Below are 25,505 nucleotides of genomic sequence, written 5' to 3'. Positions count from 1 at the left end.
ACATCAGCCTAAGCCCTGTGAGATTTATTTTGTACACTTGAATCTGTCATTTTCCTGCAGCAGTCGGAGAGCAGTGTATTATTTATATTGGTGTTAATCCGGAGCACAAATTGACTGCCGAAATGACCCCAGCCTTTTCTTTTGGTCTTGCAGTATTCACAGTGTCCTTTTTGTTTACAGTCCCTTACATCCCAAGGACACACCATTTGTCTTTAGGCCGCAGCATTGCTGCAGTTCAGGTTGAGAAGGTTGGCTTGCGGGCTATTCTCACCACATTGTATGTGTTTAGTCCTGGTGCATCAAAACCAGTGGACAAACCGCTCTTGTCAAATGTGTAGAAGTTAAATAATTGGCCATCTTGGGCTTCCAGGGACACTGAGGCCGTGCCGACTTTCAAAACACAAGGGTACTCCTTTTCAAAAACCACTCTGAACACCCGGTCAACCAGGTAGTTAAGTTTTATTGTCCTGTACTTCTCTGGGATCAGCTCTTCAATCTGAGGCCCAAACTGTTGCATGATCAGAACTCCGTCTGGCCCAACTTTGATCTCGTAAAAGGTGATGTTGCTGTAGGTGAAAAAGCCGATGTAAGGTTCTGGCTTTGGCGGGGGATAAAGGACCTTCTTGGCCTCCCTAAAGGCTTTTTCTATGGCTGGTATGATGTGGTTGTAGGCCTTGGTGACCAAGTCATGGTTCTGAGACCGGCTGCCAGCCATTAGCACCACCAGACCGAGCTTCAGTCTGGGCACCAGGGAGAAGGTGGCAGAGTAGCCGTCCAGATCGCCATCTTTACGCACCATCTCGTAGCCCATCAGTTCATTCACCTCCCACGGTGTCCCAGTACGGTTGGCAAAGTAGTCCTTATCGCACCTGAAGAGCGGGGTCAGCATGATCTTCAACGAGTCTGGCTCCAGCATCTTGCGGTGATAAGCACCCAGCAGCATCATGGCGAGCTTGGCCAAGTCTGCAGCCGTGGAGAACATCTGACCCGAAGGCCGGTACCAGCCCAGGTCATAGAGCGGGGCTGGCTTTCCGTTGGAGTACACTCCCACAGCCATCTGGCCCTGGAGCTCCGGGGTGATGTCGAAGCCGGTGTCCTCCATCCCCAGCCGGTCCAGGATGTTGTCTGTAATCCACCGCTGGTAGTCAACGGCGACCACTCGCTCGGCCATCACATGAGCCAGCAGTGAGAAGGCGAGGTTGCTGTAGTGACATCTGAAAGGAAGCGAGTGAAACAGATGAAGAGTGTCTCAAAAAGCTGGTTGTTGATGTAGAAAATAAGTGAAAGAAACTATTTTACATGTTGAAACTCGACACCTATTTTGAAGAAATAGTAATAGTTCTTTCTTGTTGAGAAATGAGAAAGCCGATACAGTACTATTTGACAGATAAATATGAAGCTAGCGCCACTTAGGTTAGCATAAAGACTGAAAACAGCTAGCCTGGCTCTCTCAATAGGTAAACGGTTCTGCCAGATTTTGATTCCTGATTTATATGTTGTTTGTTTGATCTGTACAAAATCTGTACAAAACAACTGAAAAGTAAAAACGACAATTTTTGGTTAGGAAACCCCCTGTAAAACCAAAAAACTTTTACACTTAGCCTACATCGTTTTTGCACAAATCAAACAAACTTGTCATTTAGTGAACTTTTAGGGTGCTGTTAAGTGGATTTTGTGACTTACAGACAATGCTGTTTCCCCATTTCTAGTCTTAATGCTAAGCTAAGCTAACTGGCTGCTGGCTGTAGGTTTATGTTTACCGTGCAGACGTGAGAGTGGTATCAATCTTCTCATCTAACTCTTGACAAGAATGCAGTTAAGCCCATTTCTCAAAATGTCAAACTAATGCTTTAAACGGACATGATTACACAAAATATGTTGTTGTCAGCAAATAGAGACAGAGCGCACCGGGCCATACTCTGAAAGCCGTGCCGACCGGAGGGGAAACAACTCTCTGCTCTCCATTGACTTGCATTGAAAGTGCCTCCACGTCAATGTAACAAAATGCTTGTTGCAAACGTAACGTCGGACATAGTTTATTGTCAGGATCCCACAGTCTCCCCATTCTAGCTGCTGTTTCCTCACGTCTGTATCCACTTTTGTCTTCATAAAAGCTCAGTTTTCCGGGTCGGCAGCTCATAACAACTTAAGTTATGGGTTCTTTACATTACTTTTCTTTCTTTATGGCACTTCAATGCGCTCTGTCTTTATAATAAGGCCCTCCCATACAATTTACTATCCCAGATGCAAAAAATGATTACCTATTAAAATACTGAAATCAACGCAGCATAACAAATCTTACTTAGTGCCTGGGTCTGCTACGAGGACATCGTCTTGCAGCAGATTGATTGCAGTTTGTGTTTTTCCTTTCCAAAGCAGACTTGTGGCCCGGAGTCTCCTGGGTAGACCTGGATCAACCCATGTCAGCAAATATAACAGAGGAATTGTGTTTGTATGCACAAGACATGTGTTCTTCTACTTCTGCTCAAAGAGATATCTCTTCATGTTTTATTTAAGTCTATTAAGTTGAGGCTTGATACCTCAAAGATAAACGAAGACAGGGTAGGGTATTTGAAGATTGATTGAGTGAAGATGATTTTCTTGCTTTAGGAGTTTCTCTCATCTTTTATTTTAATTCATTGCAGTAAAGTATTAGAAGTGGAAAAGCTTCTTCAGATGAACAAGTCCCTGTTTATGCAACACAATAGCAGGGTTTTTGCTGTGTCAATACAAACTGTTGATGACTCCAGCATGGTAAGTATCCAAACGGCCCGCATACGTAATGTTTTATTTCACTGTATTGCAGGTATTCAATGCAATCTTTACAAAGTAGAACAGTGATTCCATGGCACTCTTCCAGGGGGTCTGCGAAACATTTTAAGATGAATTCATTAATTATCATTGCATAAATATTTGTATTTTGTATTTCACAAACTGCTAAATAGTTCAACAAATAATATTTACATTTTTTAATCTTGTCTTGGCTGAAAATAGATAGAGAACCTCTGATCTAGAAGATTCATGTTTGATCTTTTTTGCAATTTCATTTCAGTAACTTATGATGACAAATCTCACTGATGTTTAGGATGATATTTTAATTACATTAAACCTAATCAGCACAGGTTTATTTTCCTAATTAATCAACCGATTGTTTGGTGCATAAAATGTCAGAAAATAGTAAAAACAAAATGCTTATCCCAAGGTGACGTCTTCATATTACTTTTTTTGTATGACCAACTTTTATTGAAAAAAAAAGTTGGTCACTTTTTATGAAAAACTTTTATTTAAAGGTTTTTATTTCATTCTCAAGATTCAATAAGTCAGCTTCTGTGGGTTAGTCCATATCCCGCACCAAAATTTTATATAATTGGGGCGGCAGTAGCTCAGCCCGTCGGGACTTGTCGTACCAAGTACAGGTGTGGGCTGCTAGCTGAAGAGGTGCCAGTTCAACTCTTTGTCACAGCTCAGGTGCCCTTCAGCAAGGCACCGAAACCCCAACGGCTCGGGGCACCTTTAATGGGCAGCCCCCTCACTCTGACATCTCTCCATTTAGTGCATGTATGAGCTCCTGTTTGTGCATGTTCCTGTGTGTAATGTAACAACAGAGTGTACAAATGTAATTTCCCCTTGGGGATCATTAAAAAGTATGTCTTCTTCTTCCTAAAAAAATATATACTGTGTATCTAAGATGCATTTTCACACAAAACTAACTGTAAATTTGAGACCTGGGGGGACTACAGTAGGCTGTATCTTATTAGCTCTCAGACCCTTGAATCATATCACAGCAGTTGGCAGCTGTATTTACCCGAGAGCTGGCTGACCATCCTGCGCAGGGTGACTGAGGAAGAGCGGATCTGAACCTCCCCGCTGTCCAAAAATATCAGGCCATCTGTTACATATTTCAGCTCAGAGTCTCGCGTCTTTCCCAGAGGGTTTTTGATGGTGAAGTTGTCCACATATTTTTCCAGAGGGTCATCCAGGGAGCCGATCTTCCCGTCCTCCCACAGTTTGTACAGCATCAGCGTAGGGAAGATTTTTGATAGGCTTGCAATTCTGGAAGACAGATTACAGAGCAATGTGATTATTCTTTTTAATCTGACAGAAAATACTTCATGAGTGTCAGGCACACTGATGCACAGTTTTTGTTTACTGCCAATTCTTACTCTTCTGTCTCGCCTCCCTGCTTTGTTTTTCTTTTTGCTATTCATCAATCCCCCCCCCAAAAAAAGTCTTTAGCCTTCTGCCTGTATGTGACTTGTCTGGTTGAATAGAAGTAAACAACACTAGATCAAAACCTAGTATACGGCTGAACCGTGTGGGGTCAATGTGGTCATTCATTTGTGTCTTAAGAGAGAGCAACTTAGAGGAGAAGGCAGACAGGCAGACACACACACACACACACACACACACACACACACACACACACACACACACACACACACACACACACACACACACACACACACACACACACACACACACACACACACACACACACACACACACACACACACACACACACACACACACACACACACACACACACACACACACACACACACAGCTGATTGATGGGAGATAGCGGTAGAGGTAAAAGCCTGTGACAACATGTTTGTAGGGCCAATGGGTTGTAACACCAATTGGTGCCAAATCAGGGACTTCTGTACTCACACTTGCTATTTTGAGTACATAGTGTGTTCACACTGACAACATATGGCCACATGCAGTGCACTATGAGTACCTGGATGCCCCACTGAAAGTGGTCAAAATGTTGAGTGTGGCTTGCTGGACACTTCTCACACTCAACTGCTGCCATATTTGCTACGAAGCAGAAGCTACAGCACCAACATATTTTTAAACTTGTGACTGTGGCAGGCGAGGAAGCTGTAGCGGTTACTTTTTAAATGGCGAAACACAAACTATACACATGTATTATATACATGTGTTTTCTTTGATAAGTACCACTATATCCATCAGTTAGGAAGAAAACAAGCCGGGTGGACGACAATTGTGCAAAAATGCTCCGCCCAGCTGCAATTTACCATTCAACAGAAGAAGAAGAGTCATTTCAGGTCAGTGCATAATGACCGTGTGCGATTTGAGACAACACTACCCTGTCAAAATGTAAGCAGTGCACAAGTGTGCACAGTGTACTACATGTAAACTGTCAAGTATCCGAATTGAGACACATTGCAACACTTCAACAACGGTGGAACTTCATCACTCAGAGACAGCGGGACAGGGTTTCCAGGTCCGACAGGCCTGGTCCCTGCAGTCCAGCCAACAAACAGCTATATATGTTGAGCCAGATTAAAAGTAATTTATTGTTAGAATGGTCATATTAGATTTTATCGAGTAGCAACATAGTTTGATGTTTCGGGAAATATGTTTATTTGCTTTCTTGCAAAGAGTTTGATGAGAATATCGATACCGCTCTCATGTCTGTATGGCAAATATGGAGCTACAGCCAACATCTGGTTAGCCTAGCTTAGCATAAAGACTGGAAACAAGGGAAAACAGCTAGGCTGGTACTGTGGTAACAAAATCCCCCTACCACCACTTCTATAATTAACATGTTATGTTTTTTTAATCCATACAAAAACATAGTTAGATGTCGTAATATTTATCGACCATACCCACTTTGACTACAAAACTTCAGAAAAGTATAGTAAAGTGTATCTAAATGTGTTAAACTATTAATATTTGAAAAAAAACATATTCGTTTTGATTATATATTGATCTGTCAATTGTCAAGATTTTGTACCTGGTGATTTTACTTTACATTTTATTTGACATTTTCCTAAGGAAAATTGATCATGCAAATCTATTATTAAAGTGTTAAATACATCTAACTGGGAAACTTAAATGGAGATGATAAACTAAATTGCAACTTTAGAGTCTAAGACTCAGATATGTTTAAACCAAACATATATATATCCAAATCCTTATTATTCAATTTTGACCATTACAATTTGTCTTTGGTAAAAACAATGTCAACTTGATGTTATTTATGAAAAACAGCAAATTCCAACTAATTCTCCCAGGTGTGAGCCACATTTATTTATTTATTAAATATAATTGAATCCTCACAGTGTGCAGTGCTTTTATTTCAAAGAACGGTGTTCATGTTGAAAGCAGACGTAACATCTGAGAGCGAAATTGCCTGCTGCTGCAAAAATCGTTAACTGTGGAAGAATTTACTTAAAAGGAGGATCAGCACTTTCAGGAGCAACTGTAAATGAGTCAGCGCACATGCAGTACATCTGAAAGAGTGAATAAACCTGTATGTGGGCCGACCTACGTTTAAAAGTCACTTCTTTGGAGCGTTAAATGTGTGCTTCTGTGCACAAAGTGCTGGAGACACTTGTTGTACGAATAATAGTTTTGATTGGCTGCGGACTGATTGGGGCCGTATGCTGCACATTATTTTTGTACATCTATGTTGTCTGATCAAATATGTTATATAGGTAATTGTTGGTGCAATTTTACATACGTATCACACAAGTGATTGGATAACTCCACACTTTCTGGGCATTCTACCAATTTTACACCTACAGTACTCCTCAGCATGTGAATATCGTCGAATATATGCCTTCTGTTGCTCCGAAGGATCCATCTAATGTTTGAGAAAATCACCCCCAGATCATGTCATCAGGATTTTCTTGTAATAGGTTTAAAAAGACTTTCAGTTTTTAACACAAAAATCTGCTTTACAAACTTGAAGTGAAGTTTGAGATGTGGGCATTTATCAGGCAGGGAGTGTCAAATGAAAGATGCTATCATGTTGCATCAGAAGAAGTGAAGCATCTCAGCTTAGGGACTCAAAGTCTCAGAATCTGCCGCATAAAATTGGAAAAACATCCGTCTTTTGCAAAGCCCCCAACTTTATGGAAGTGCAATACTAAATCGCTAAAGTACCCCATTATGTTACTTTGGGAATAAAACAATATTAAGGTTTTTTCTTAGTTTGACTCTTGCACAGTGACACAGCCTTGGCTGGTGTATATGTGGATACCTATACAATTTGGAACAGACCAATAAAATCCCTCCAACTGCAGCAGCACAAGTCGTCTACATGCTAAAATGTCCCAGCTAAAGGCTGCAGTCCAATCAGTGTGCTCCAGACCTTTTTTCCCCTTAGAAGGGGCATTTTATGTCACTTTTCTTTCCTGTGCTGTAACACACTGAGCATTTACTTTAGCCTTTGTAGACTAATCATCAGACATGCAGGGGTAACATGATCACGGTCATGCTGTACCATCAATGAGTCAGGAGCTAGTGTGCAGATGTGTACTGGCTGAAGAATATTTATATGCAGAGCTTATGTGCCCATTACAATGAATTAAAGTGATGTAATAATGGGCACCCTATAAGGTAAACACATTGCCTCCTCTGCAGCACAGGAAGCAATGTGTTTTATGTTTCAGACTGCAGCAACAGAACCAACGACTTACAATGACGTACAAAGATACATAACAGCTATAAGTGTATGCACTATACAGGATTATACTTTATCAACAGGAATTGATAGGTCAAACAGCAAACAGCCACCCACAAATTCTATAAACAAAGCATCAGGCTGTCTTTGCTGTCTTTGCTGTCACGTGAACAACGGTTAAAGTTACCATAATTCCTCCGTTCAATTTGGCCTAAGCGACGCACCCCAAGCTTCTATCCCTAACAAACAGCCATGTATATCGGCTCTTCCAGTCTCTCCACTGCTGGCTGTTCCAATTTAACGGGAGAGAGGAGCAAGAGGGGTTAGGAGTGAAAATAGCAGGGAGCATGAGTGTTGCTCTGAACACAGTGTGGAAATGAGAAATTACTGGAAAGTAGGCAGAGCAGTGCAGACCAGTTTTTGCCAGAGGATCCAGGACTATGGCCAGATAAATTAACAGATGATCAGAGAGACACCATAGTACGCAGGCTGGCAAGTAAAGGTACAGAGAAAACAAACAAAATATAGTAGTAACCACAGTAAAGTAGGCTAGAGAATGTTGAGAAAGGAGGTTTGAAATGTGTGTTATCAGGCTACTCTAAGCATTACAGTTAATAGTTATTAGCCTATAAACATCTAGGCCTACAGATTCATGTGTACAGAGGCCCGATTATTATTTATTTTATTTATTTATTTTTGTGGGGAGGGGGTTTGAGGAACATGGGGGCCCATCAGGACGGCCTATGCATAGGGCACAGGGTCTTGTGCTACGCCCCTGGTGGCTGTACCTTAATTGGCTCTGGTCTGTACCTTGGTCATGCTCCAAAATTGACATACAGACCACTGGTCTGAGACCAGCTGGTGTTCTGAATGTAGGTCGCGCAGATCTCACACACTAGTTTAGCTGTGCGCTGCTCTGTGCACTTCCACGGAAATTACAAAGAAGAAAGTTTGGAAGTTTTTCAAGGATATTGAAAATGAACCACATCGTAAATAAAGTGTTCCAGGCTGTACAGGGAATGCTGACACTTTTCACATTTCATTGTGGGCTGCCGGTCGTGGTGCTCCAGGTAGGCGGTAGTTGGTGGTTCAGTTACCCCAGAAAAGATGACTGTGTGCTGGGTACAGAGCACCATGAGCTGCCGGTCATGGAGCTCCATCAGGTCAGTGTAGTTGGTGGCCTAGTTACCGGTTAACTAAATGTGGCAGACATGTTCCCTGATATTAATAAATTAAATTATGTTTTCATTTATATTGAAATGGAATACACTTAACCAGTAGCGGAGTGGCAATCGGGAGAGTCGTGACTTTTCCTGCTTGGCTGGTAGTGTTTTGAGGCTGTGAGGGCCGGTCAAACTGTGCAGCCTCTGCTCAACCCGTACGGCAGCCCACAGCAGCGGGCATCATTAGACTCACACACTGTCTGTTAACGTTACCGATAGACTTCCAAACGTGCACGGGGCAGCCAGCCGCACGTTTGGAAGTCTATCAGTAACGTTAACAGATAGTGTGTGAGTCTAATGATGGAAAGCCAAAAAGGAAAAGGTGGCACTGAGAATGTCACAATCAAAAGGAAAATAAGGGATGGTGTTGCTGAGCTGTGTGTTGTTCAATGTGTGTCTGTGCTCTGCAGCTTTGCTAGTTGTAAACCAACCAATCAGCGTGCAGCTCATCTAAATATTCATGAGCATACCATATAAGGGAGAAAACCTCTCGTTTCATTCTAGGGCTATTTCACAGGGTTGCATTAGGGCGCATAGAACAGCACCTGGGCCATTTTCAGCCCAACCAATGTTACATACCCTATTCAGAGACCTTAAGGAACAGTGAGAAATACCCTATATAATCATTCTATCACCCCTTTAAACAACTAGCAGCTGCCACTTGGTGTCATGGAGCTCAAAGCCAGCCGGTGTCACATGACCACCTGGCATCACATGATCAGCCGGTGGTCTCCTAATTTCGTAGGATATCATACATTTTGGTGTGCATACATTTTCGTACGATATCATACGGACCCATCTGTGAGAATGCGTTGGTTATTTCACATTATGTTTTTGTTGGGTATTCTGTTCTGTTTAATTGCTTCATCTTGATATCCCCATTCAAATCACTTGTTGTTGTTGTGCTTCATAAATAAAGTTTTTATTATTTTATCATTATGTTGGTGGTGGTGTGGGTGACCCCATGACCCCAGTATGTGTATGTAAAATCATGGTTGATGCCCTGGTGATCATTGGAAAATTAAATGTAGAAACAGTTTACTAAGCATTAAACCAAAAACTTGCAAAACAAAACAATTCTGCAATATCTGTGCTGTAGCTTTCAGTGTAGTAATCACCTGTAAATTGTGTACTCATTCGGGGGTCCTGAGTGAGGGTCACTGGCATTCCTTTTTCCAAAGTTGCCGGTCCACAAAACAGTGTCATTTAAGATCACGATGGCCGACAGAGAGGGAAGGCTGATAGGGTTGATGCTCTGCCGAAGCAAAACGTCCACCTGGAAGAGGCAGAGCAGGAACTTTATTCAGAAAATGTTTTTCGGTCAGATGGATGTATATGTGACTATCTAATGGAGACATAGGCTATCATGCTCATTTTTAGGTTAATTCTTATATTTGGGGATTTTACTGTAACATGTTTACATGCTTTAATGTTCAAAATGTTGATGAAGTTTAATGCGGCTGGCACGAAAGCCGAAGAAAACAAACATCCGAGGGTGAAGAAGGAGGAGGGTAATTTACATGAAGACAGCGACGACAGCAACTGCAGAGACGACGAGATTCAGGAACTTCTGTCGGTAAGGGCCGACGCAAGAGACTTGTTGTTTATGACCAAAATTACAAACCGGCTACGTGACAACGGTTTAATCTGCATCATGTCCTGCCTACTGCACGCTCTACCCAGAACCACCCCTCGTCTAAACCAAACAGAGCATTTCCAGTAAGTGAGAACACATCTGACACAGACACTCTCCTGTTGTGTGCTACATGTGTGAAAATGGAAACTAAGGACAATGTCCGCATCTGAGGCTCCTTCCTCTGGAGTTCAGTGGCTTCAGTGTTCGACTCTATTTGAAGCTTTTTAATGTCATTTTCCAGCAGAGCTGTATCCATCACAAAAGTGCATTTTGAACTTTAGTGTGGCATAGACAATTTTTTTCTCTCCTGTAACACTAATATAAATTGAATATGCCTTCAACATTTGTGTTTCCTTATGTTCACCTGGATCACCATCTTCCCTCTAAAGAAAATTAGCTTAGTCTGCAAACTGAAGCTGTGATGTTAAACACACATGCATATCAGTGGAGCTGCTGCGAAAAACAGTTATTGCTGTTACAGCTATTACTGTTTTTATGATTAGGATGATACACAAATGTAAATTTCTCTGCTTAAAGAAGCAGAGAAATACTGTATTCCCTCTTGTTAAATGTTCTACCTTCATGGAGGAATTTGTATTCATCAAGAAAAAAAGGCACATCATCGAAAACAGCTGGATGAAGGATGAGACAACCGCAAAGTGAATCACACTGGATTCGACAACCAAATGTAATACCAAGAGGACTGACGATCAATCTGCTCTGGAGAGATCCAAAAGAGTTGTTTGGCTGATTATTTATAAGGTTGTATGTTAAAAACAAAAAAGAAAAGTGTTAAATGTTATAAAATACTGTACCTCTAAACCCTCTGGGGTCTGGGGCACCTATGTCAAAGTAAAATTGCACAGAATAAATAAAATAAAAAACAAAATAGTGTCAGGAAGTGTTCAGATCCTTTACTTAACGGCAATATAAAACCCCCAGAGAAATGATTGACTTTGATGTCACTTTGTCACACTTACAAAGATATTAGTTTAACATAACTTCTTTTCTTTTTCACGTTGCTCACAAGGCAGAAATGAGTAAAAGACAACCTTTCACAGTAATGAATAGCACATAGTTCAAATGCTTGATTTTCAATCTCTGATTGGCTGTAAGTGTTTGCTAACAGAAATTAAAGAAGCCCTTTTCTAAACTGATATCTAATATATAATATATAAATTTCTGCTCAACTTTAAATTAATGAGTTCAATATTGATGCTGATTCCTTCAGTTACATCCTCATTACCAATGTAAACTACTTTTTTATTCTCGAAATTCTCTCATGGGTGCTAATGTGTCAATATATTTCATTGCACATGGTTGATACATTGGGAACACTGCTGCTCAGAAAGACCCTGAGTTTGTGATCCACTATATCTTTAATCTCCTTCTGTCATCTGCAACGGCATTTGGTGTAAAGGATTACCGCGGCCAGTCCGTAAATTTCCTAGGACTCGAGTTGGCATGAAAGAAATACGACCTCAGTTTTAATTCTGTGCATTGAGGTACAACTCCTCTGACCTTTTCCAGGGCCTCTTTCAGACTGGCGATAGGATGCTCCAGCTGGAGAGCCTCGGGGAAGCGAGGACACATCATCTCTGCTTTGGCATTGCGACCCATCCCTTCATCTGGGCGGTGGGTGGCAAATGAGAAATGAGAAAAGAGAGAAAGAAAAAAAGAAAAAAAGCAGAGGACACAAAGGGTGACAGGCTATTGTTATTGACTTGACATTTGACACTTGACATTTGATAGAATAATGTGTCGGCAGCACAAAAGCAAGTGTGACGCAGCATGATTGGCTGGCTTGGGCGTCATTAATTCTCTCTGCTTCCTGATGAACCCCTTTAATCTTACTGGATACAATTTGACAGGATATATGATATATGATATATGATATATGATATATGATATGATCCTGTACAACCCCACAGATCTAAAGAGATGTTGCCTGGTCCCACTCTGGATGAACAACATGATATTAAAATATGTTTCATTGTGGCCACCCTTTGTCTTTCCATTCTAAAGGACTTTTTTTTCAATATGAAAAGACACATCAGAACATAAAAAATATGAATTATAGCCTGTGGAGCTGTGCTTTTGCCATTAATAATATCACCTGATGTTACTTTGCTCAAACCTGTACTGTGTTTTGGAGAATAAAGTATTTTGGCTCTGAGGAACTGACACCAAATTTATCATCCGAAGCGCTACTAGTACATGACACATTCTGGAGCTGTGTAAGACTACAATTTAAAAAACAACATTTCACATAATTCAAGTGTCAATCTTTAACCCTGAACCTTTTTTAATTAGTAACTACAACTTGTGTGTTCTGAGAAATTAAAAATGATCAATGATGATCTGTTTTAATTGACACTGCCTACTTCTATCTTGAATTTGATGCTGTCAAATACGCACACTCCAATCGAGCACAACAACCATGGGCTAATATCTTTAGTGAGCATACACATTATCACATAATTACAAGATAAAGATCTCACAATTACAAGACTGTTATATCCATTAATTTCAAGATCTATATCTCCTTAATTATGAGAGAGTAATCTATTGATGATCAGCGTTGCAGTAACTGAGGTTGTGGGTTGTTGCTGTGGCCATCAGATCAGATATACTCCGACACAGCGTTGTGGAGACAGGTCTGGCTATGCGAGACTAGATCAGATAAGAAGGAGCATCCAGAGTTTTAGTTGCAAGCTAACAGCTATGATTCAGTGTTGAATGTAATAAATAAGGAAGAACCTGTTATTGGATGTCACAGGGTCAAGGTTTGACAGACATTCATAGTCTTCCAAAATAAGAAATAATGGATGAAATGGAAATGAGTTTTAAATGATTTTTTGCTCTCAAGTCTCAAGAAAGTCTCCAGGCAGTCAGGTTCAGGTCACAGCACACGATTAATGTATAAAGATAAGCTAACACACATCTCTTCCGACTGCACCTTCACCAAGAAGATGATTGTAGAAAATCAAATTGCACTTACATGTGGCACTTTGTAGTTTGTCTCATTTGAAGCTAAAGTACTTCTTTGGAATTCTTGCTGCTCTGAGTTTGCAACTTCATGGTTGAATGCACTTATTGGAACTCGGTTAAAATGGATAAGATGGATGAACGCGTCAGCTACATGAAATGTAATGTAATGTCAGCTAAGATAAAGGTTGCTCAGCTTCAAGACATTCTCCACCTGACAGCAACAATATTTCTGACCTTTTTTTTGTCTCCACCTGTGACCTCGATCTTACCTGGCAGAAGTTTGGGCAGCTGATATTGCCAGAAGAAGCATCCCGTCATCACCAGTGACAAAACCAGAAAGAAGACCAAACCCAGCTGGGTCCACTTCACCTTCATCTTGTTAGTTTTAGTGAGTCCTTCGAATTTAACGGTAGCAGGAGAAGGAGAAGGAGCAGGATCAGGATCAGGATCAGGATCAGGAGCAGGAGCAGCCACTGCAGGAGGAGGCTTGAATACAGACAGACAGGCATACAAACACACAACAGCACACAGTAGGTTAGCACTAAATCTGTAGAATTGTTAGCTTATACACTTGTAAATGTTTCCCATATTTGTGGATTCTCTGACCAGACATTATGTGTTGACTTTGGTTGTAAAAGAAGTTAGAAATCCCTTGTTCCCTACACAAGTGATCCCTGTTGCACTTAACGGTACTCACCACCTGATGCTTCACAGGCCAGAGCAGGAAGGACTGGGTTACCAGTGACACAGAAATCTTCTTACACAATCAACATCCTAAACATTTACCCCGATTTAGTTCTACTATGTAAGCGATTCCTGCACCCCTGAGGCAGTAAATGGTGTCCCATGGAGGTTTTCTTGAGCAGGAGAACTGACATGGACACAGACATGGACTCCCATCTCTGATTTCTCACTGACTGTGCTGTAATCCTGGGCCATCGGCGCTCCCGTCCCTCCCATTTCAATTTTCTTCTCCTGCAGCCACAGGCTGTTGACATCATAATCCCCAGATTTACTCCACCAAAGCGGCCAGGGAAGTCCTAATCCCTAATCCCTGTGAATCAATTCACTTCAGTCCAGCCTTCGACTCGTGGAGCCCGCCACCGAGCTGACAAAGATGGCACCCTCTCAGCTAACACGAGTCAAGATGGGGTGACAAGGGTGCGCCTTTTAGCCAGAGCATGAGCTGAAAAGTACAATCACTTGGGCGCAGCAAATTTGGATCAACTGGGTGAGGGACTGACAGACAATTTGGACTGTTGAAGGGAATTTAGATAATGACAGAGAATAAGATGCACTGCTGTCAACAAATTATTCACACTGCCAGTTCCAAGAGTTCCAAGAGTGTGTGTTTGCATGTCTATTTAAATCAAAGCAGGAGCAGTAATTTGGCTCACTGGCAAACAATAATGACTTGTTGTTGATTTATTGTACCATTCTTGCAAAAAGGAAAAGTTGACGGATCATAAAAACTAAGCTATGTGTTTGTATTCTTCGATTACCATTGCATCTGTAAACCAAAGTAATTTACATGCATTGCTAATATGGACCACTAAGAGTAAAAACTCATCTGACCTTTTGAGGAATTCTAAATAATAACAACAAAGCTGTCAGACGCCACAATCTTCTGAACACAGCCATACTGAGAAATACAGAGAGAGTTTGTGTGGAGCTGATAGTCTTAATTAGTTTTGTAGCAACTCATTTGGCAATGGCTTGAATGTAACAGATGTTCAATATCAAAAAGTTACGCACTAAAGCTTAAAGAGCCATGTCTATAGTTGCTAATCCTTGTCATATCGTTTCTCCCTATCTTATAGTGGGAGATAGGGTTGAGTGATATAATGATGATAAACCATAATTTGCTATTCATTTATACCAATGTATTTATCCTCTTAATATTGCTGGTTAGTCATTGCAGGCAATACTTTATTAAAAAGTGTTTTACGATAGAGAAACATACTCTATTTAGAATAATAATCTATGTCTGATATGGTAATTAATTCACAAAAAAAATGTAGTTAAATTCTTGAAATTACATCTACTCCTCCATCCACTCCAGAATTTATAAATATGCAAATCATGTTCATTTCAAAAGTTTAACTGCTGGTTGCAATATGTCACTTACTTCATTGTGAGGACCATTCTCTGTGAATGATTGCTGGAGGCTCCAAGTTTGCACATCAGAGTGATCGCATACTGGACCACGACTGTCTTCCAAACTAATAGTGAAGTCAGAAAATCCTGGTTGTGCATGCACGTGTTTGCAAACCACAGCTTTACATAAAAGGAATAATAGGCAAAACATACTTTGGAGACCTGAAAGATGACGGGTTTTTTTTTTTAAATCTTGTTTACATAATATAAAAACTATATAATATTTTATGACTTTGGGGGTGCCAGAGCAATGAAAGAGAATCTGGTTATTTTATCTATAAATATTTTTTCGATTCAATTCCTAGAAAATGTACTATTGCAACATCTATGACTACCACGATTTTAAATTACATTTAACCTGATAAAAGATTTGATCTAGTATCTACTGTACTGCTGGTGGGTAGCTTATATGAATAAATCACACTGAAAATCTTGGCAATAAATAGAATTTCTATCCATGGCTGGGTACATCTAGTGACTACTATTCCTTCCTCCTTCGCTCCACTTAATCACAAGATATTAATGGTCAGTCCACATAGCGCAGTAATGCATTTTGATGATTATAGGTATCATGATGAAATGTGGGAAAATGAAGTGTGAAAGCAAGCTGCGGCTGATCCTGGTTGCATAATCTGTGATAGCTGGAGAGCACAGCAGCTGGCCCATTTCACCAGTCAGGACACACACAAACACACACACACACACACACACACACACACACACATCATCATCATCATCATCATCATCATCATCATCATCACCACAGTAGTTTAATGTGTTTTTAGCTGGAAAATACCCATTTCATGTGTACTTCCCATAATTCCTGCATGTCATTTGTCTGTCTGCAGGCATGACTTTGCACAGCTTGTACAGTATGTGTGTGATGTGGTTGCTTTTTACCTGGGCTTGAACCCCGTCCACTGAGGTTTCTCTGAGGACTTTACTCCCCGTCTTGCCCATGGTTTCGCTGCACCAGCTGTTACATAAAAAAAACAAGCAGTTACTCTTTAGATTATGCACAGAATTTGCTTTCTTCGATTTGCTTTATTGGTGTAGGACAGAAATTTTAGGGTCACAAAAAGATGTGCATTCTGTGACGCTGTTCTCGCTACAGAAAGTCCATAGATATGGAAGTAGGAGGAGGTGAGAGCAACAAAAAACCAGGATCATTTTTCTGGCACATTCTCTTATTCCTAGAACAGCTTGGACTGCTCTGATAACAAGGTGGCATCATAGATTGAGAAACATTGTATGAGAAACCTTGAGCAACTCATACAGTACGTTGTAAACCCAGAAACCTTAATGGAATGTCAACCTTTATATGGATTATTGCCACAGTGAATATTATTTTATGCTACAAAAGCTAGTAAGAATGTGCAATCCTTACATTGCTGTGGTGGGCTCTTTTACCCATGAAATACCAATTCCCCTTATTTAGTTATTGTGTGAGCATTTTGTTTTCTGATGAGATGGACTGCTCTTCACTCGGTGACAGACACAGATAATCCCACAAATTTAGCGCCACCTTTGAAACTTTTTGCTTAGCTGCAGAGACTTTGTGGTGGGCTTGTTTGTTGCTGGGAATGGCTAACCACCCCAGTCCTCCAAATCATACAACATGGGTCTCATTTGTTTTTACCCTCTAATATGATTGATTTGTTATAATTTCCGTCCTCATACCGAGAACATCGGCCGTGGTTTTGAACACAAAGGTCGCAGCTTTAAATACGTCTTTAATGTTGTTCATTGGTCGCCATTTGGTTATGTTTAGGCACCATAACTACTAATATAAGTTAAATTTAGAAAAAGATTGGTTGGGTCTATTGCAACTGTTTTTGGTCAAAATCATAGACTGTAAATATTTACAAAGACTGTAAATATCTATGGTCAAAATTAGACATTACTTTGCTTTTGGTAACGCACTTCACGTTGAACATGATGTTCATAAAGTAAAAAAAAAAAAAAATTGCTGTTTACTTTTATTTTCAAACGGGACTCTTGGTGACAGTCCTGTGTATGTTTGACCCATCCACCACCCTAACCAACTTCCTTACTAAAAAAACTAAAAAAAAAAAAAAAAAACCTAAGTAATCCTAATTACTACGGCCACTAGTGGGTGCTGTCACTGTAAACATAAATATAAGTCGTAACTGCTGCTTGAACTAGCGACATTGGGAGTTGGGTTTTCGGGGGAGGACAGTCTCAACCACGTGGAGCATGGCGTCATCCTCCACACTTTGCCCTGAGGTCAGGGTATGCTTGATATTAAAAGTGTTGTGGTGAAAAGTGTAGTCCAACCACTTTTATTAAAGGCAAACGTGTTTATATCGGCTCAGAATGGCCCCATGAGCTGACTCAAAGGCGGGGTGAAAAGCCTGCTGTCACAGAGTGGGGTGATGAATCGTACAAATGGTAATAACAATGACCACTTTCAGACATGAAGGCTGTAATAAACTGGAATGTGTGGCTGTTCTCCCTTTTTTACTTGCAAAGTTGTTAACCTCATTTTTCTTTAGCTTTTGCTCCTCAATACTGTACCATACCCAGTATTTACAAAAATACTTGTCTAATTTGTTTCTTCTTTCCTCTAAAATTCCCAGTTGCTACTTCCTTGTTCCCCATAGTCGTGTTTTCTTCCATTGTGTCTACAGTTAAGCCAGGGTACCTGTGGGAACAGTCTAGTTCCAGACCATCCTCCACAGCGTTGCATAGGAAGGTCTGGCTAGTCCACACAGCATTCCGGGATGGGAGAAAAACGTGTTCTCATTTATTGGCATTTCTTTAAACCAATCACAATTGTCATGGGCGGCGCTAAGCGCAGGATGGAACCATGGTGCCGCTGCAAAATAGCCTCAGGAAGGAACTGGTTTAGTGGAACATGTACGTTCAAAAGTTGTTTTTCGTTGTGCAACAAAAAACTCAGATTGGACAGATAGTCTAGCTAGCTGTCTGAGGATCTGAGGAACAGTTAACCATAGTCCTCATGAATCCAGTTTAGAATTCCAACACAAAGTAAGGTAACGGACATCCGGCCAAAAACGGTGAAATCTGGCAGAGTTTTTGGCGTCACCAGAGCAATCCCGGAAGTGGAACGTCGTGGAGATAGATTATATTCACTGTAATCGCAGGCTGTATTATAAAGTGTTAGCGACTGACATAAATGTAAGCCTGTCTTTATGATTCAGCACATCACTCTGTGGGTGAGGTAGGTGGGAGCTCAAACACATAGAATAACTAGCTTTCAGTATATTTATCTTATATTGTAAAAGCAGGTTACATTGTTGGTATTGCGAGACATGATGATATTTCTTTACAGAAATAAAATGAATGAAGTCTTCAGCCTACCGTACAGTGATTTATCACCAGATGTTTTCATTAAGCATCTCTCTTTGTCAGTCTACCTGCATTCATACTGATCCTCGTCTTGCACTGACTAGTTAGACCACAGCAACATAAACACTGTAAAGAGAGGATTTAAAAAGAAATGTCAACAGAGTTCACAGAACACATAGCAGTTGCAATAGCAATAGGTTAAGGTAAATGAACTTTAATAAATGTTGTTAGAGTCGTATTACTTTACTAAATTGATTACAGCAGTATATATTATTTTGGTGTTCACTATTTACATATACATTCAACTAATCATACTGTGTAACGTTGTCTCTAATTGCTCCTGTATAGCTCTTGTGTAGAATTACTCTATAGTTCTTCTCTATTTATCTGTACATATTTCTGTCTTTGTGCTACTGCAACACCTGGATTTCTCATTATATTGTACATGCATCGCAGTAGTATTACAGTTATTTTACAAGTGTGTATAAGTCTCAGGGTCTTTGGGTGAATTGCCACACAGTCTTTTCTGCTTTTCTCTAACTATAGAGCCATTTTTTTTTTTTTAAGATATTTTTTTGTCCCTTTATTTCAGGGTGACAGTGGATAGACAGGAAAGGTGGGAGAGAGATGGGGGATGACACGCAGCAAAGGGCCACAGGTCGGATTCAATCCCGGGCCTCTACAAAGGCCTCAGTGGGGCGCACGCTCTTACTGGGTGAGCTAGAGGCCGCACCTATGGAGCCATTTCTTTACCACAGCTGCACAGAGACAAGGTCCACATGCTGCCTTACATAAACTCAAAGTGTATGCAGGTAGTGAAGCGGATTCTAACCTTTAGCAAAGTTATTACCCTTGTTTTCATCCAAACAAAATAGACCGTCGCTCAGCTCAGCATGACTCACAAGTCTCAATCATAACATTTCATCAAGCTATAGAAAGAAAGGCTGAATGAAATCTGGTAGTATGTTTCTTTGAGAAGTTCAGTACATACTCAGCACGACATTCATTCAACTCAAAAGACTTTTAAGTTTCTGATAAATTGATTTTGCCATGCCGGAAAGTTTGAAAGCAGGACCCAAATGCAGGAGACCGGTTGCTTTAATAACAAAAGCCATGAAAAAGCCAAAAAAAATGACATGAACTACTACGACTACCATTTAAAGTCACTGTTCCATCATTAATTTGACTATTATCGCCACTGTTCATCATATCCCCAACCGGCCCGTCAGACACCGCCTACCAAGAGCCTGGGTCTGTTCGAGGTTTCTTCCCAAGAGGGAGTTTTTCCTCGCCACTGTCGCACTGCTTGCTCTTGAGGGAATTACTGTAATTGCTGGAATTGTTGGGGCTTTGTAAATTATAGAGTGTGGTCTAGACCTACTCTATCTGTAAAGTGTCTCGGGATAACTCTTGTTATGATTTAATACTATAAATAAAATTGAATTGAAATTGAAAGCTGAATCTAAATGGAACCAGAACAACTAAACACTAAGAAAATTAACATTGGGAGCCAGGAACAAAAGCAGACAATCAGACACTAAAACAAGAGAACACTAATATACACAAGAAAAGGAGGGTGGTAATGAGGGACAGGTGACGGCTGACGAGGAAGAGGTGAAACACATCAGACAATCACATAGGCGGAAAACACACAAGGCAGGAAGTAACACAAGACATGAGAGAACTTACAAAATCAAACAGGAAATAAAACAAAACCCAAGATCATGACAGATTTCCGTTTCGGTTTCAACTATGAGTTTTTCACAGTGCAGTTAAAGTTAATCAATTTGATGGACATTGTATTTCTTCCCCAACATTTTCTGCCTTTGTCAAATAGCAGAATAGGAGCTCCAACTCCAGACTGCCCATAGTTAATAGGGTTGATTTAAAGTCCCTGCTGTAACCATCTTGATTCAGCACATTTTCTACCCTAAGCTTCCAGTTAAAAAATACAGTCATACAAATCAAGTTGGGACTGAACCATACACTTGTTCATAATAAGATGTCCAAATATCAGTCCAACTGCTTCAATCACTTCAAAGAATATTTTTAACTACGCAACAAGAAGCAGCTCAACAGATTTTATCCTTTTTAAATTCTAGAATTCAGTGGGCTGAAGTACTTTTTTTTATACATGGCTGCACTTGAATGGAATAAGCTTTCAGTATCTCTGAAACACATTAAAGCAGAGGGACATTTTAAGCAGGCTATGAAGAAATGGCCTCCCTTATAAAACTACTTCAATAAGGTTGTTTCCTTGATTCAGGTGGCTGCACCTGCTGCATCAAAATCCTTGCACAACGTGTATTAAATGTTGTTTTCTCGCTGGAATGGTTTCTCATGCTAATACTTTGAAAAAGACAGTCTAGTCAAGGTGTAGTCAAACTATGAGTAGTGGATTATGCATGTTTACCTTTAATCCTACAGTACTGCAAAGACACAAAAGAAAAAAGGTAGTGTGTCTTGCATTTCAAGGTCTTCAAACCTATTAAAATTCCATTAAATATCCAGTACCAAGCTAAAACCTGACCTGGCATGTCAGTACTTATTGTGTGCCAGAGCTAATGAGCCAAAATTAGCCACTGCTTACATCATCTTCTGAAGTGCTGACCTGGCTGCATCTTTCCAGCAGTGTCATTAGCTTGGTGTTGAAATGATGGTCCTGTGTCTGAAAATACCATTTTAATGATACACATTTTTTATATTATATTGAAGTAAAGGAGCATGGTTCTGGGACATTAGTCAATTTAATGTGAAGTCCGCAAAACAATGCAGGTTATGAGTTATACAGATAGTTTGTCTTCACCCCCTGAATGTAGAAAGAGTTTTTTTAGAGTTGGATCAAAAGGGAAATTTGGTTAAAAAAGAATGAACTTTGTTTAAAACAAGACTAGGAGTCTACAGCCCCGCTAGCAGCTAGTACTTACGCACAGCTGTGAGCTAAATGCTAACATCAGCATGCTAAGAGGCTAACAGTGACAATGATGTTAAGCATGTGTCAAAAAAATACCTAGACAGCTTAGTGCAGTTTGTGTAAACTTTAAAAAAAATATGCAAACTAAACTACAATTTAATCTACTATAATGTCATATTTTAAACTGCTTCTACGCATAAAATGTTTGCAAAGATAGATGAAGAGTGTGAGGTTTAAAAAGTGAATGTCCAAAGAAAGATCAAAAGGTTAACACCACTAGTGTGTCATGTGTTGAGAAATATTTTGACATTTACTAATTAATGCATGAATAACCTTCATTAATGCAATAACTGCGATGACTGCTTTGTTAGTAAGAATAATATATCATATTGATTACTCTAATACATTATGCAGCAATGAGCATGAGCAGCAATTGTTGGTAATAATAAAAGCTGTTAATTGCCTCACTCTTCTTCGTTTGCTTTGCTGTGTGCTGTCTGCTCCAGTGACCCACATTCTGTCGGAGATCATTTAAATTTCATTCCGTCAATCAATCTAAAATAATAGCGTCCACTGGCGTTCCCACTCATGTCATATTTAGGCTATTCACAAAGCAACTTGTCATTTTGACACAATACATGCATAATGTTTATACAGTCTTAGCATGCTGCAGGCAGTGAGGGTATGAGTCTATGATAAATACCTGTGACTGGGAGGTTTCTATCTTATAGAGTTTACAGAGTACACAGTGCGTTGCAGCACAACTTTCACACTTACACTTTCCGGGTTTAATTATGGAGTTAAAACTCTATCCTCAGTGCTGCTAATCACAACTGCAGTAACCCAGGGTGTTATCAAAATCTGATCTATACCTGATGACATCATAATAATGTAGGCCTATGTGTTAACTGATAAGATATAAGATTAAAGTAAAACAAGTGATCTAGCCCGTCACGCCAAATAACCTCCTGTCAGTCAAAATAGATCTAAATAAAAAGTAGCCTAACTTTATCATTAAAATATGCCTTCTGAGAAGGAAAATGAGATTTTTATGAACATGAGCAATGTAGAGCAAAAAGTATTTATTATTACAGTATAATCTTCTGTTTCACACCAGCTAATATTCAAATTTCAAGTTTATGCTATTGTTTTCAGTTAGTTGCATTCATGACATTAAGCAACAATTAACTGCAGTAATAACTGAAATAAATAAACTCTTTTGAAGATGCACAGCTCTTGCGCAGTCAGAAATCAAAGGTTCATGTTATAAGGTTATTAGAAAGGCAGAACATTTGACAATGAATGCGCCACAAGCACAAAGCATCTAGAATTAGGGCTGGAAAAACATGTTACATAAGCTGTAATGAATAAAGCATCTCTTTCCAGGCCTTGACACATCCTATAGTACATTGATTGATTCCTTTTACACTTACCTTAGTCTCTGAATCTATTGACTGCTTCTCCCTCTTTTATCAAAACAATAAGACAGAAATATTCCGCTTTTGTGACGTCTGGGTTCGGGAGCTCGAAGCGGGATCCTGACAGATGTTGGTATCATGGTTATGGCTAAATCCTGCTTGTATGAAACCCAGCATTCTGGATTAACCATCACAGACAGCCAATGGCCACATCTGCCATGGCACAAAAATAAAATGGGTGCCCTCACAGTGTGTATTTTGTGTGTGTGTGTGTGTGTGTGTGTGTGTGTGTGTGTGTGTGTGTGTGTGTGTGTGTGTGTGTCTGTGTTTGTGTGTGTGTGTGTGTGTGTGTGTGTGTGTGTGTGTGTGTGTGTGTTCTTTTACATTTGCATGACGTGTGGTTTTAAGAGGATAAGTTCACTTAACAAAACAAAAAGCCAACTGGTGCTATTCTTGCAGAGCTGGAAATAGTTTTGACTGATAGGGAAATATTACATTAATAAGGTTATGGGTCTGGAGGTTGTATATCCTCTAATAGAATACAATACAAATGTGTATAGATATAAAAAAAAAAAAACTTTTGTGGCTCAAACGTAGCTTTTTGCAGACTGATCACCTTACTAGTTCATGAAACCTTTCTGCGGGCAGCATATTGTTGGTTTCTTTAAACACATGCACTTAAGAAGCATATTCCCTCTCTTTTAAAAAAAAACAGTTTTCTTGTAACACACACAAAAAAGAACACAACTAGCAAAAGCTGAATCTAAAAACACTCAAACTAGACCTCTCTCCCCTGACTCCATGGCTCTGTTTTGGATGATGTCTGACCTAATTTTCTGCAATGTTCTCATTTTTATAATGAACAAGAACATAGAAAACATCTACTTACTTGTTGGTCAAATGCATTTTAATAGTAACTCATGAACACAGATAATGGCTCAGACTGGCATGTTTTCTGTGACAAGGTGGATGGCTAAAAGTCTTTTCAGGACTACAAGCATTAAAGGAGCAGGACACTTGTACATATTTAAAATAATAAAGTGCTCTTAGGCACTTACAGCAGATATGGTGAGTGAAAAAATATGTAGGGAGGTCATTTTAGTGCACATGGCTTATTGCAGAGAGTTTGTGGGCTTATTGTAAGCAGCTGCCCTCACTGGGGCTTTGATTATGCACAAGATTGCTGGTGATATGAGAAAGTCTGCTGTATTAAATGTTCACTATCACATGAGTGTTACACAATCCCCTTGTCACACTAATACCTACCTACCGTTGTTACACAGGGATTGTGAATTCTAATGAAATAGAATGTAGTACTTAATTTATTTGTCCAAGTGCTTACCAACTGGTTGAATATGAAAAATCTATTCCTTCTACAGTAAGTAACATCTGCATTTACATGTATATGTATTAACTGCAGCCACACAAGTACACTGTACATTTCATTCTTTCATCTATTATTAAAAGGGTTATACATGTACATTTAACCCTTAAATCAAATACAATCAAATACTGTCCTATAATCCATTTCCTTTGCCACCTTGTTTTTTTTTGCAAAAACATCACGTCCACCTCTGAGCTCTACTCCATTTAATTAATTCTATATTCATTAAATGCTATATATAATGTATGATTACCGTCCACTCTTTCCATCATTACTATATCAGTAATCCTCAGACATTCACATTAACAGACTAAAGCTACTGGAAATGGAAAATCAAATCCTTTGTTTTCCATCAACAATCCGAGACATCATGGTCATGTGCATTAATACAATGCTTTATACTTTATTTGACTTGTGTAGTGGTGTACAGGAGAAGAACAACATGTAGAAGAATCAGGTTTCTGTTAGCCTGCTGTACTGTATATTCACACAAAGTCTTGACAAATGTTGCTTTATAAAGATAATTACAGTAGTGTCATGAGAAGAAGCAAGACGCGGGTCGTAATCCTCATAAAAGAGAGTTTTATTTAACTACAGCACGGGGTAACGTCAACCATGCACTTTTCTTATTTTAAGCTAATACTGCCGTCTTCCGGTGGTTAGCATACCCCACCCCACTACGGTAACTCCACATGGACAAAACACAATCTCACAACATCTTCCCCTTTTGGAAGTTAGCAATAACAAGATCCCGAACATCTGCATTTTGCAACATCAATTAAACCTTAAATTGTGTTAAACAATATAACAAAGATAAGTGCAAAACTTTGCTATCAAATAACGTCTTTCTTTTGTTATTGAGTCTTGGCAAACTATCTCCAAACGGTGCAGGACCTCACAGGGGTAGACTACCCTCAGTCCTGAAAGGGGTTATTCTGCCCTTTTGAACATCTCAGTCTAGTAACCTAAGAGGCACCCTTATCTCACGGCCCCTGGAAGACCTTTTAACAG

General features: G+C 39.8%; 1 protein-coding gene across 1 annotated transcript; it reads right to left on the bottom strand.

Moving 5' to 3' along the window:
- Positions 1-235: 235 nt before the first annotated feature.
- On the bottom strand, positions 236-16,405 carry lactbl1b (lactamase, beta-like 1b). Its single transcript, XM_028575025.1, has 7 exons — positions 16,346-16,405; positions 13,511-13,774; positions 11,819-11,893; positions 9,780-9,937; positions 3,806-4,053; positions 2,303-2,408; positions 236-1,214 (listed from the first exon to the last, which is right to left on the bottom strand). Exons 1-7 carry the CDS (start codon positions 16,403-16,405, stop codon positions 236-238), a joined length of 1,890 nt encoding a protein of 629 aa, XP_028430826.1.
- Positions 16,406-25,505: the final 9,100 nt, after the last annotated feature.

This window comes from Perca flavescens, chromosome 4, assembly GCF_004354835.1.
Source record: "Perca flavescens isolate YP-PL-M2 chromosome 4, PFLA_1.0, whole genome shotgun sequence".
Lineage (NCBI taxonomy): Eukaryota > Metazoa > Chordata > Actinopteri > Perciformes > Percidae > Perca > Perca flavescens.
This window is presented reverse-complemented; position numbering and strand designations above follow the sequence as displayed.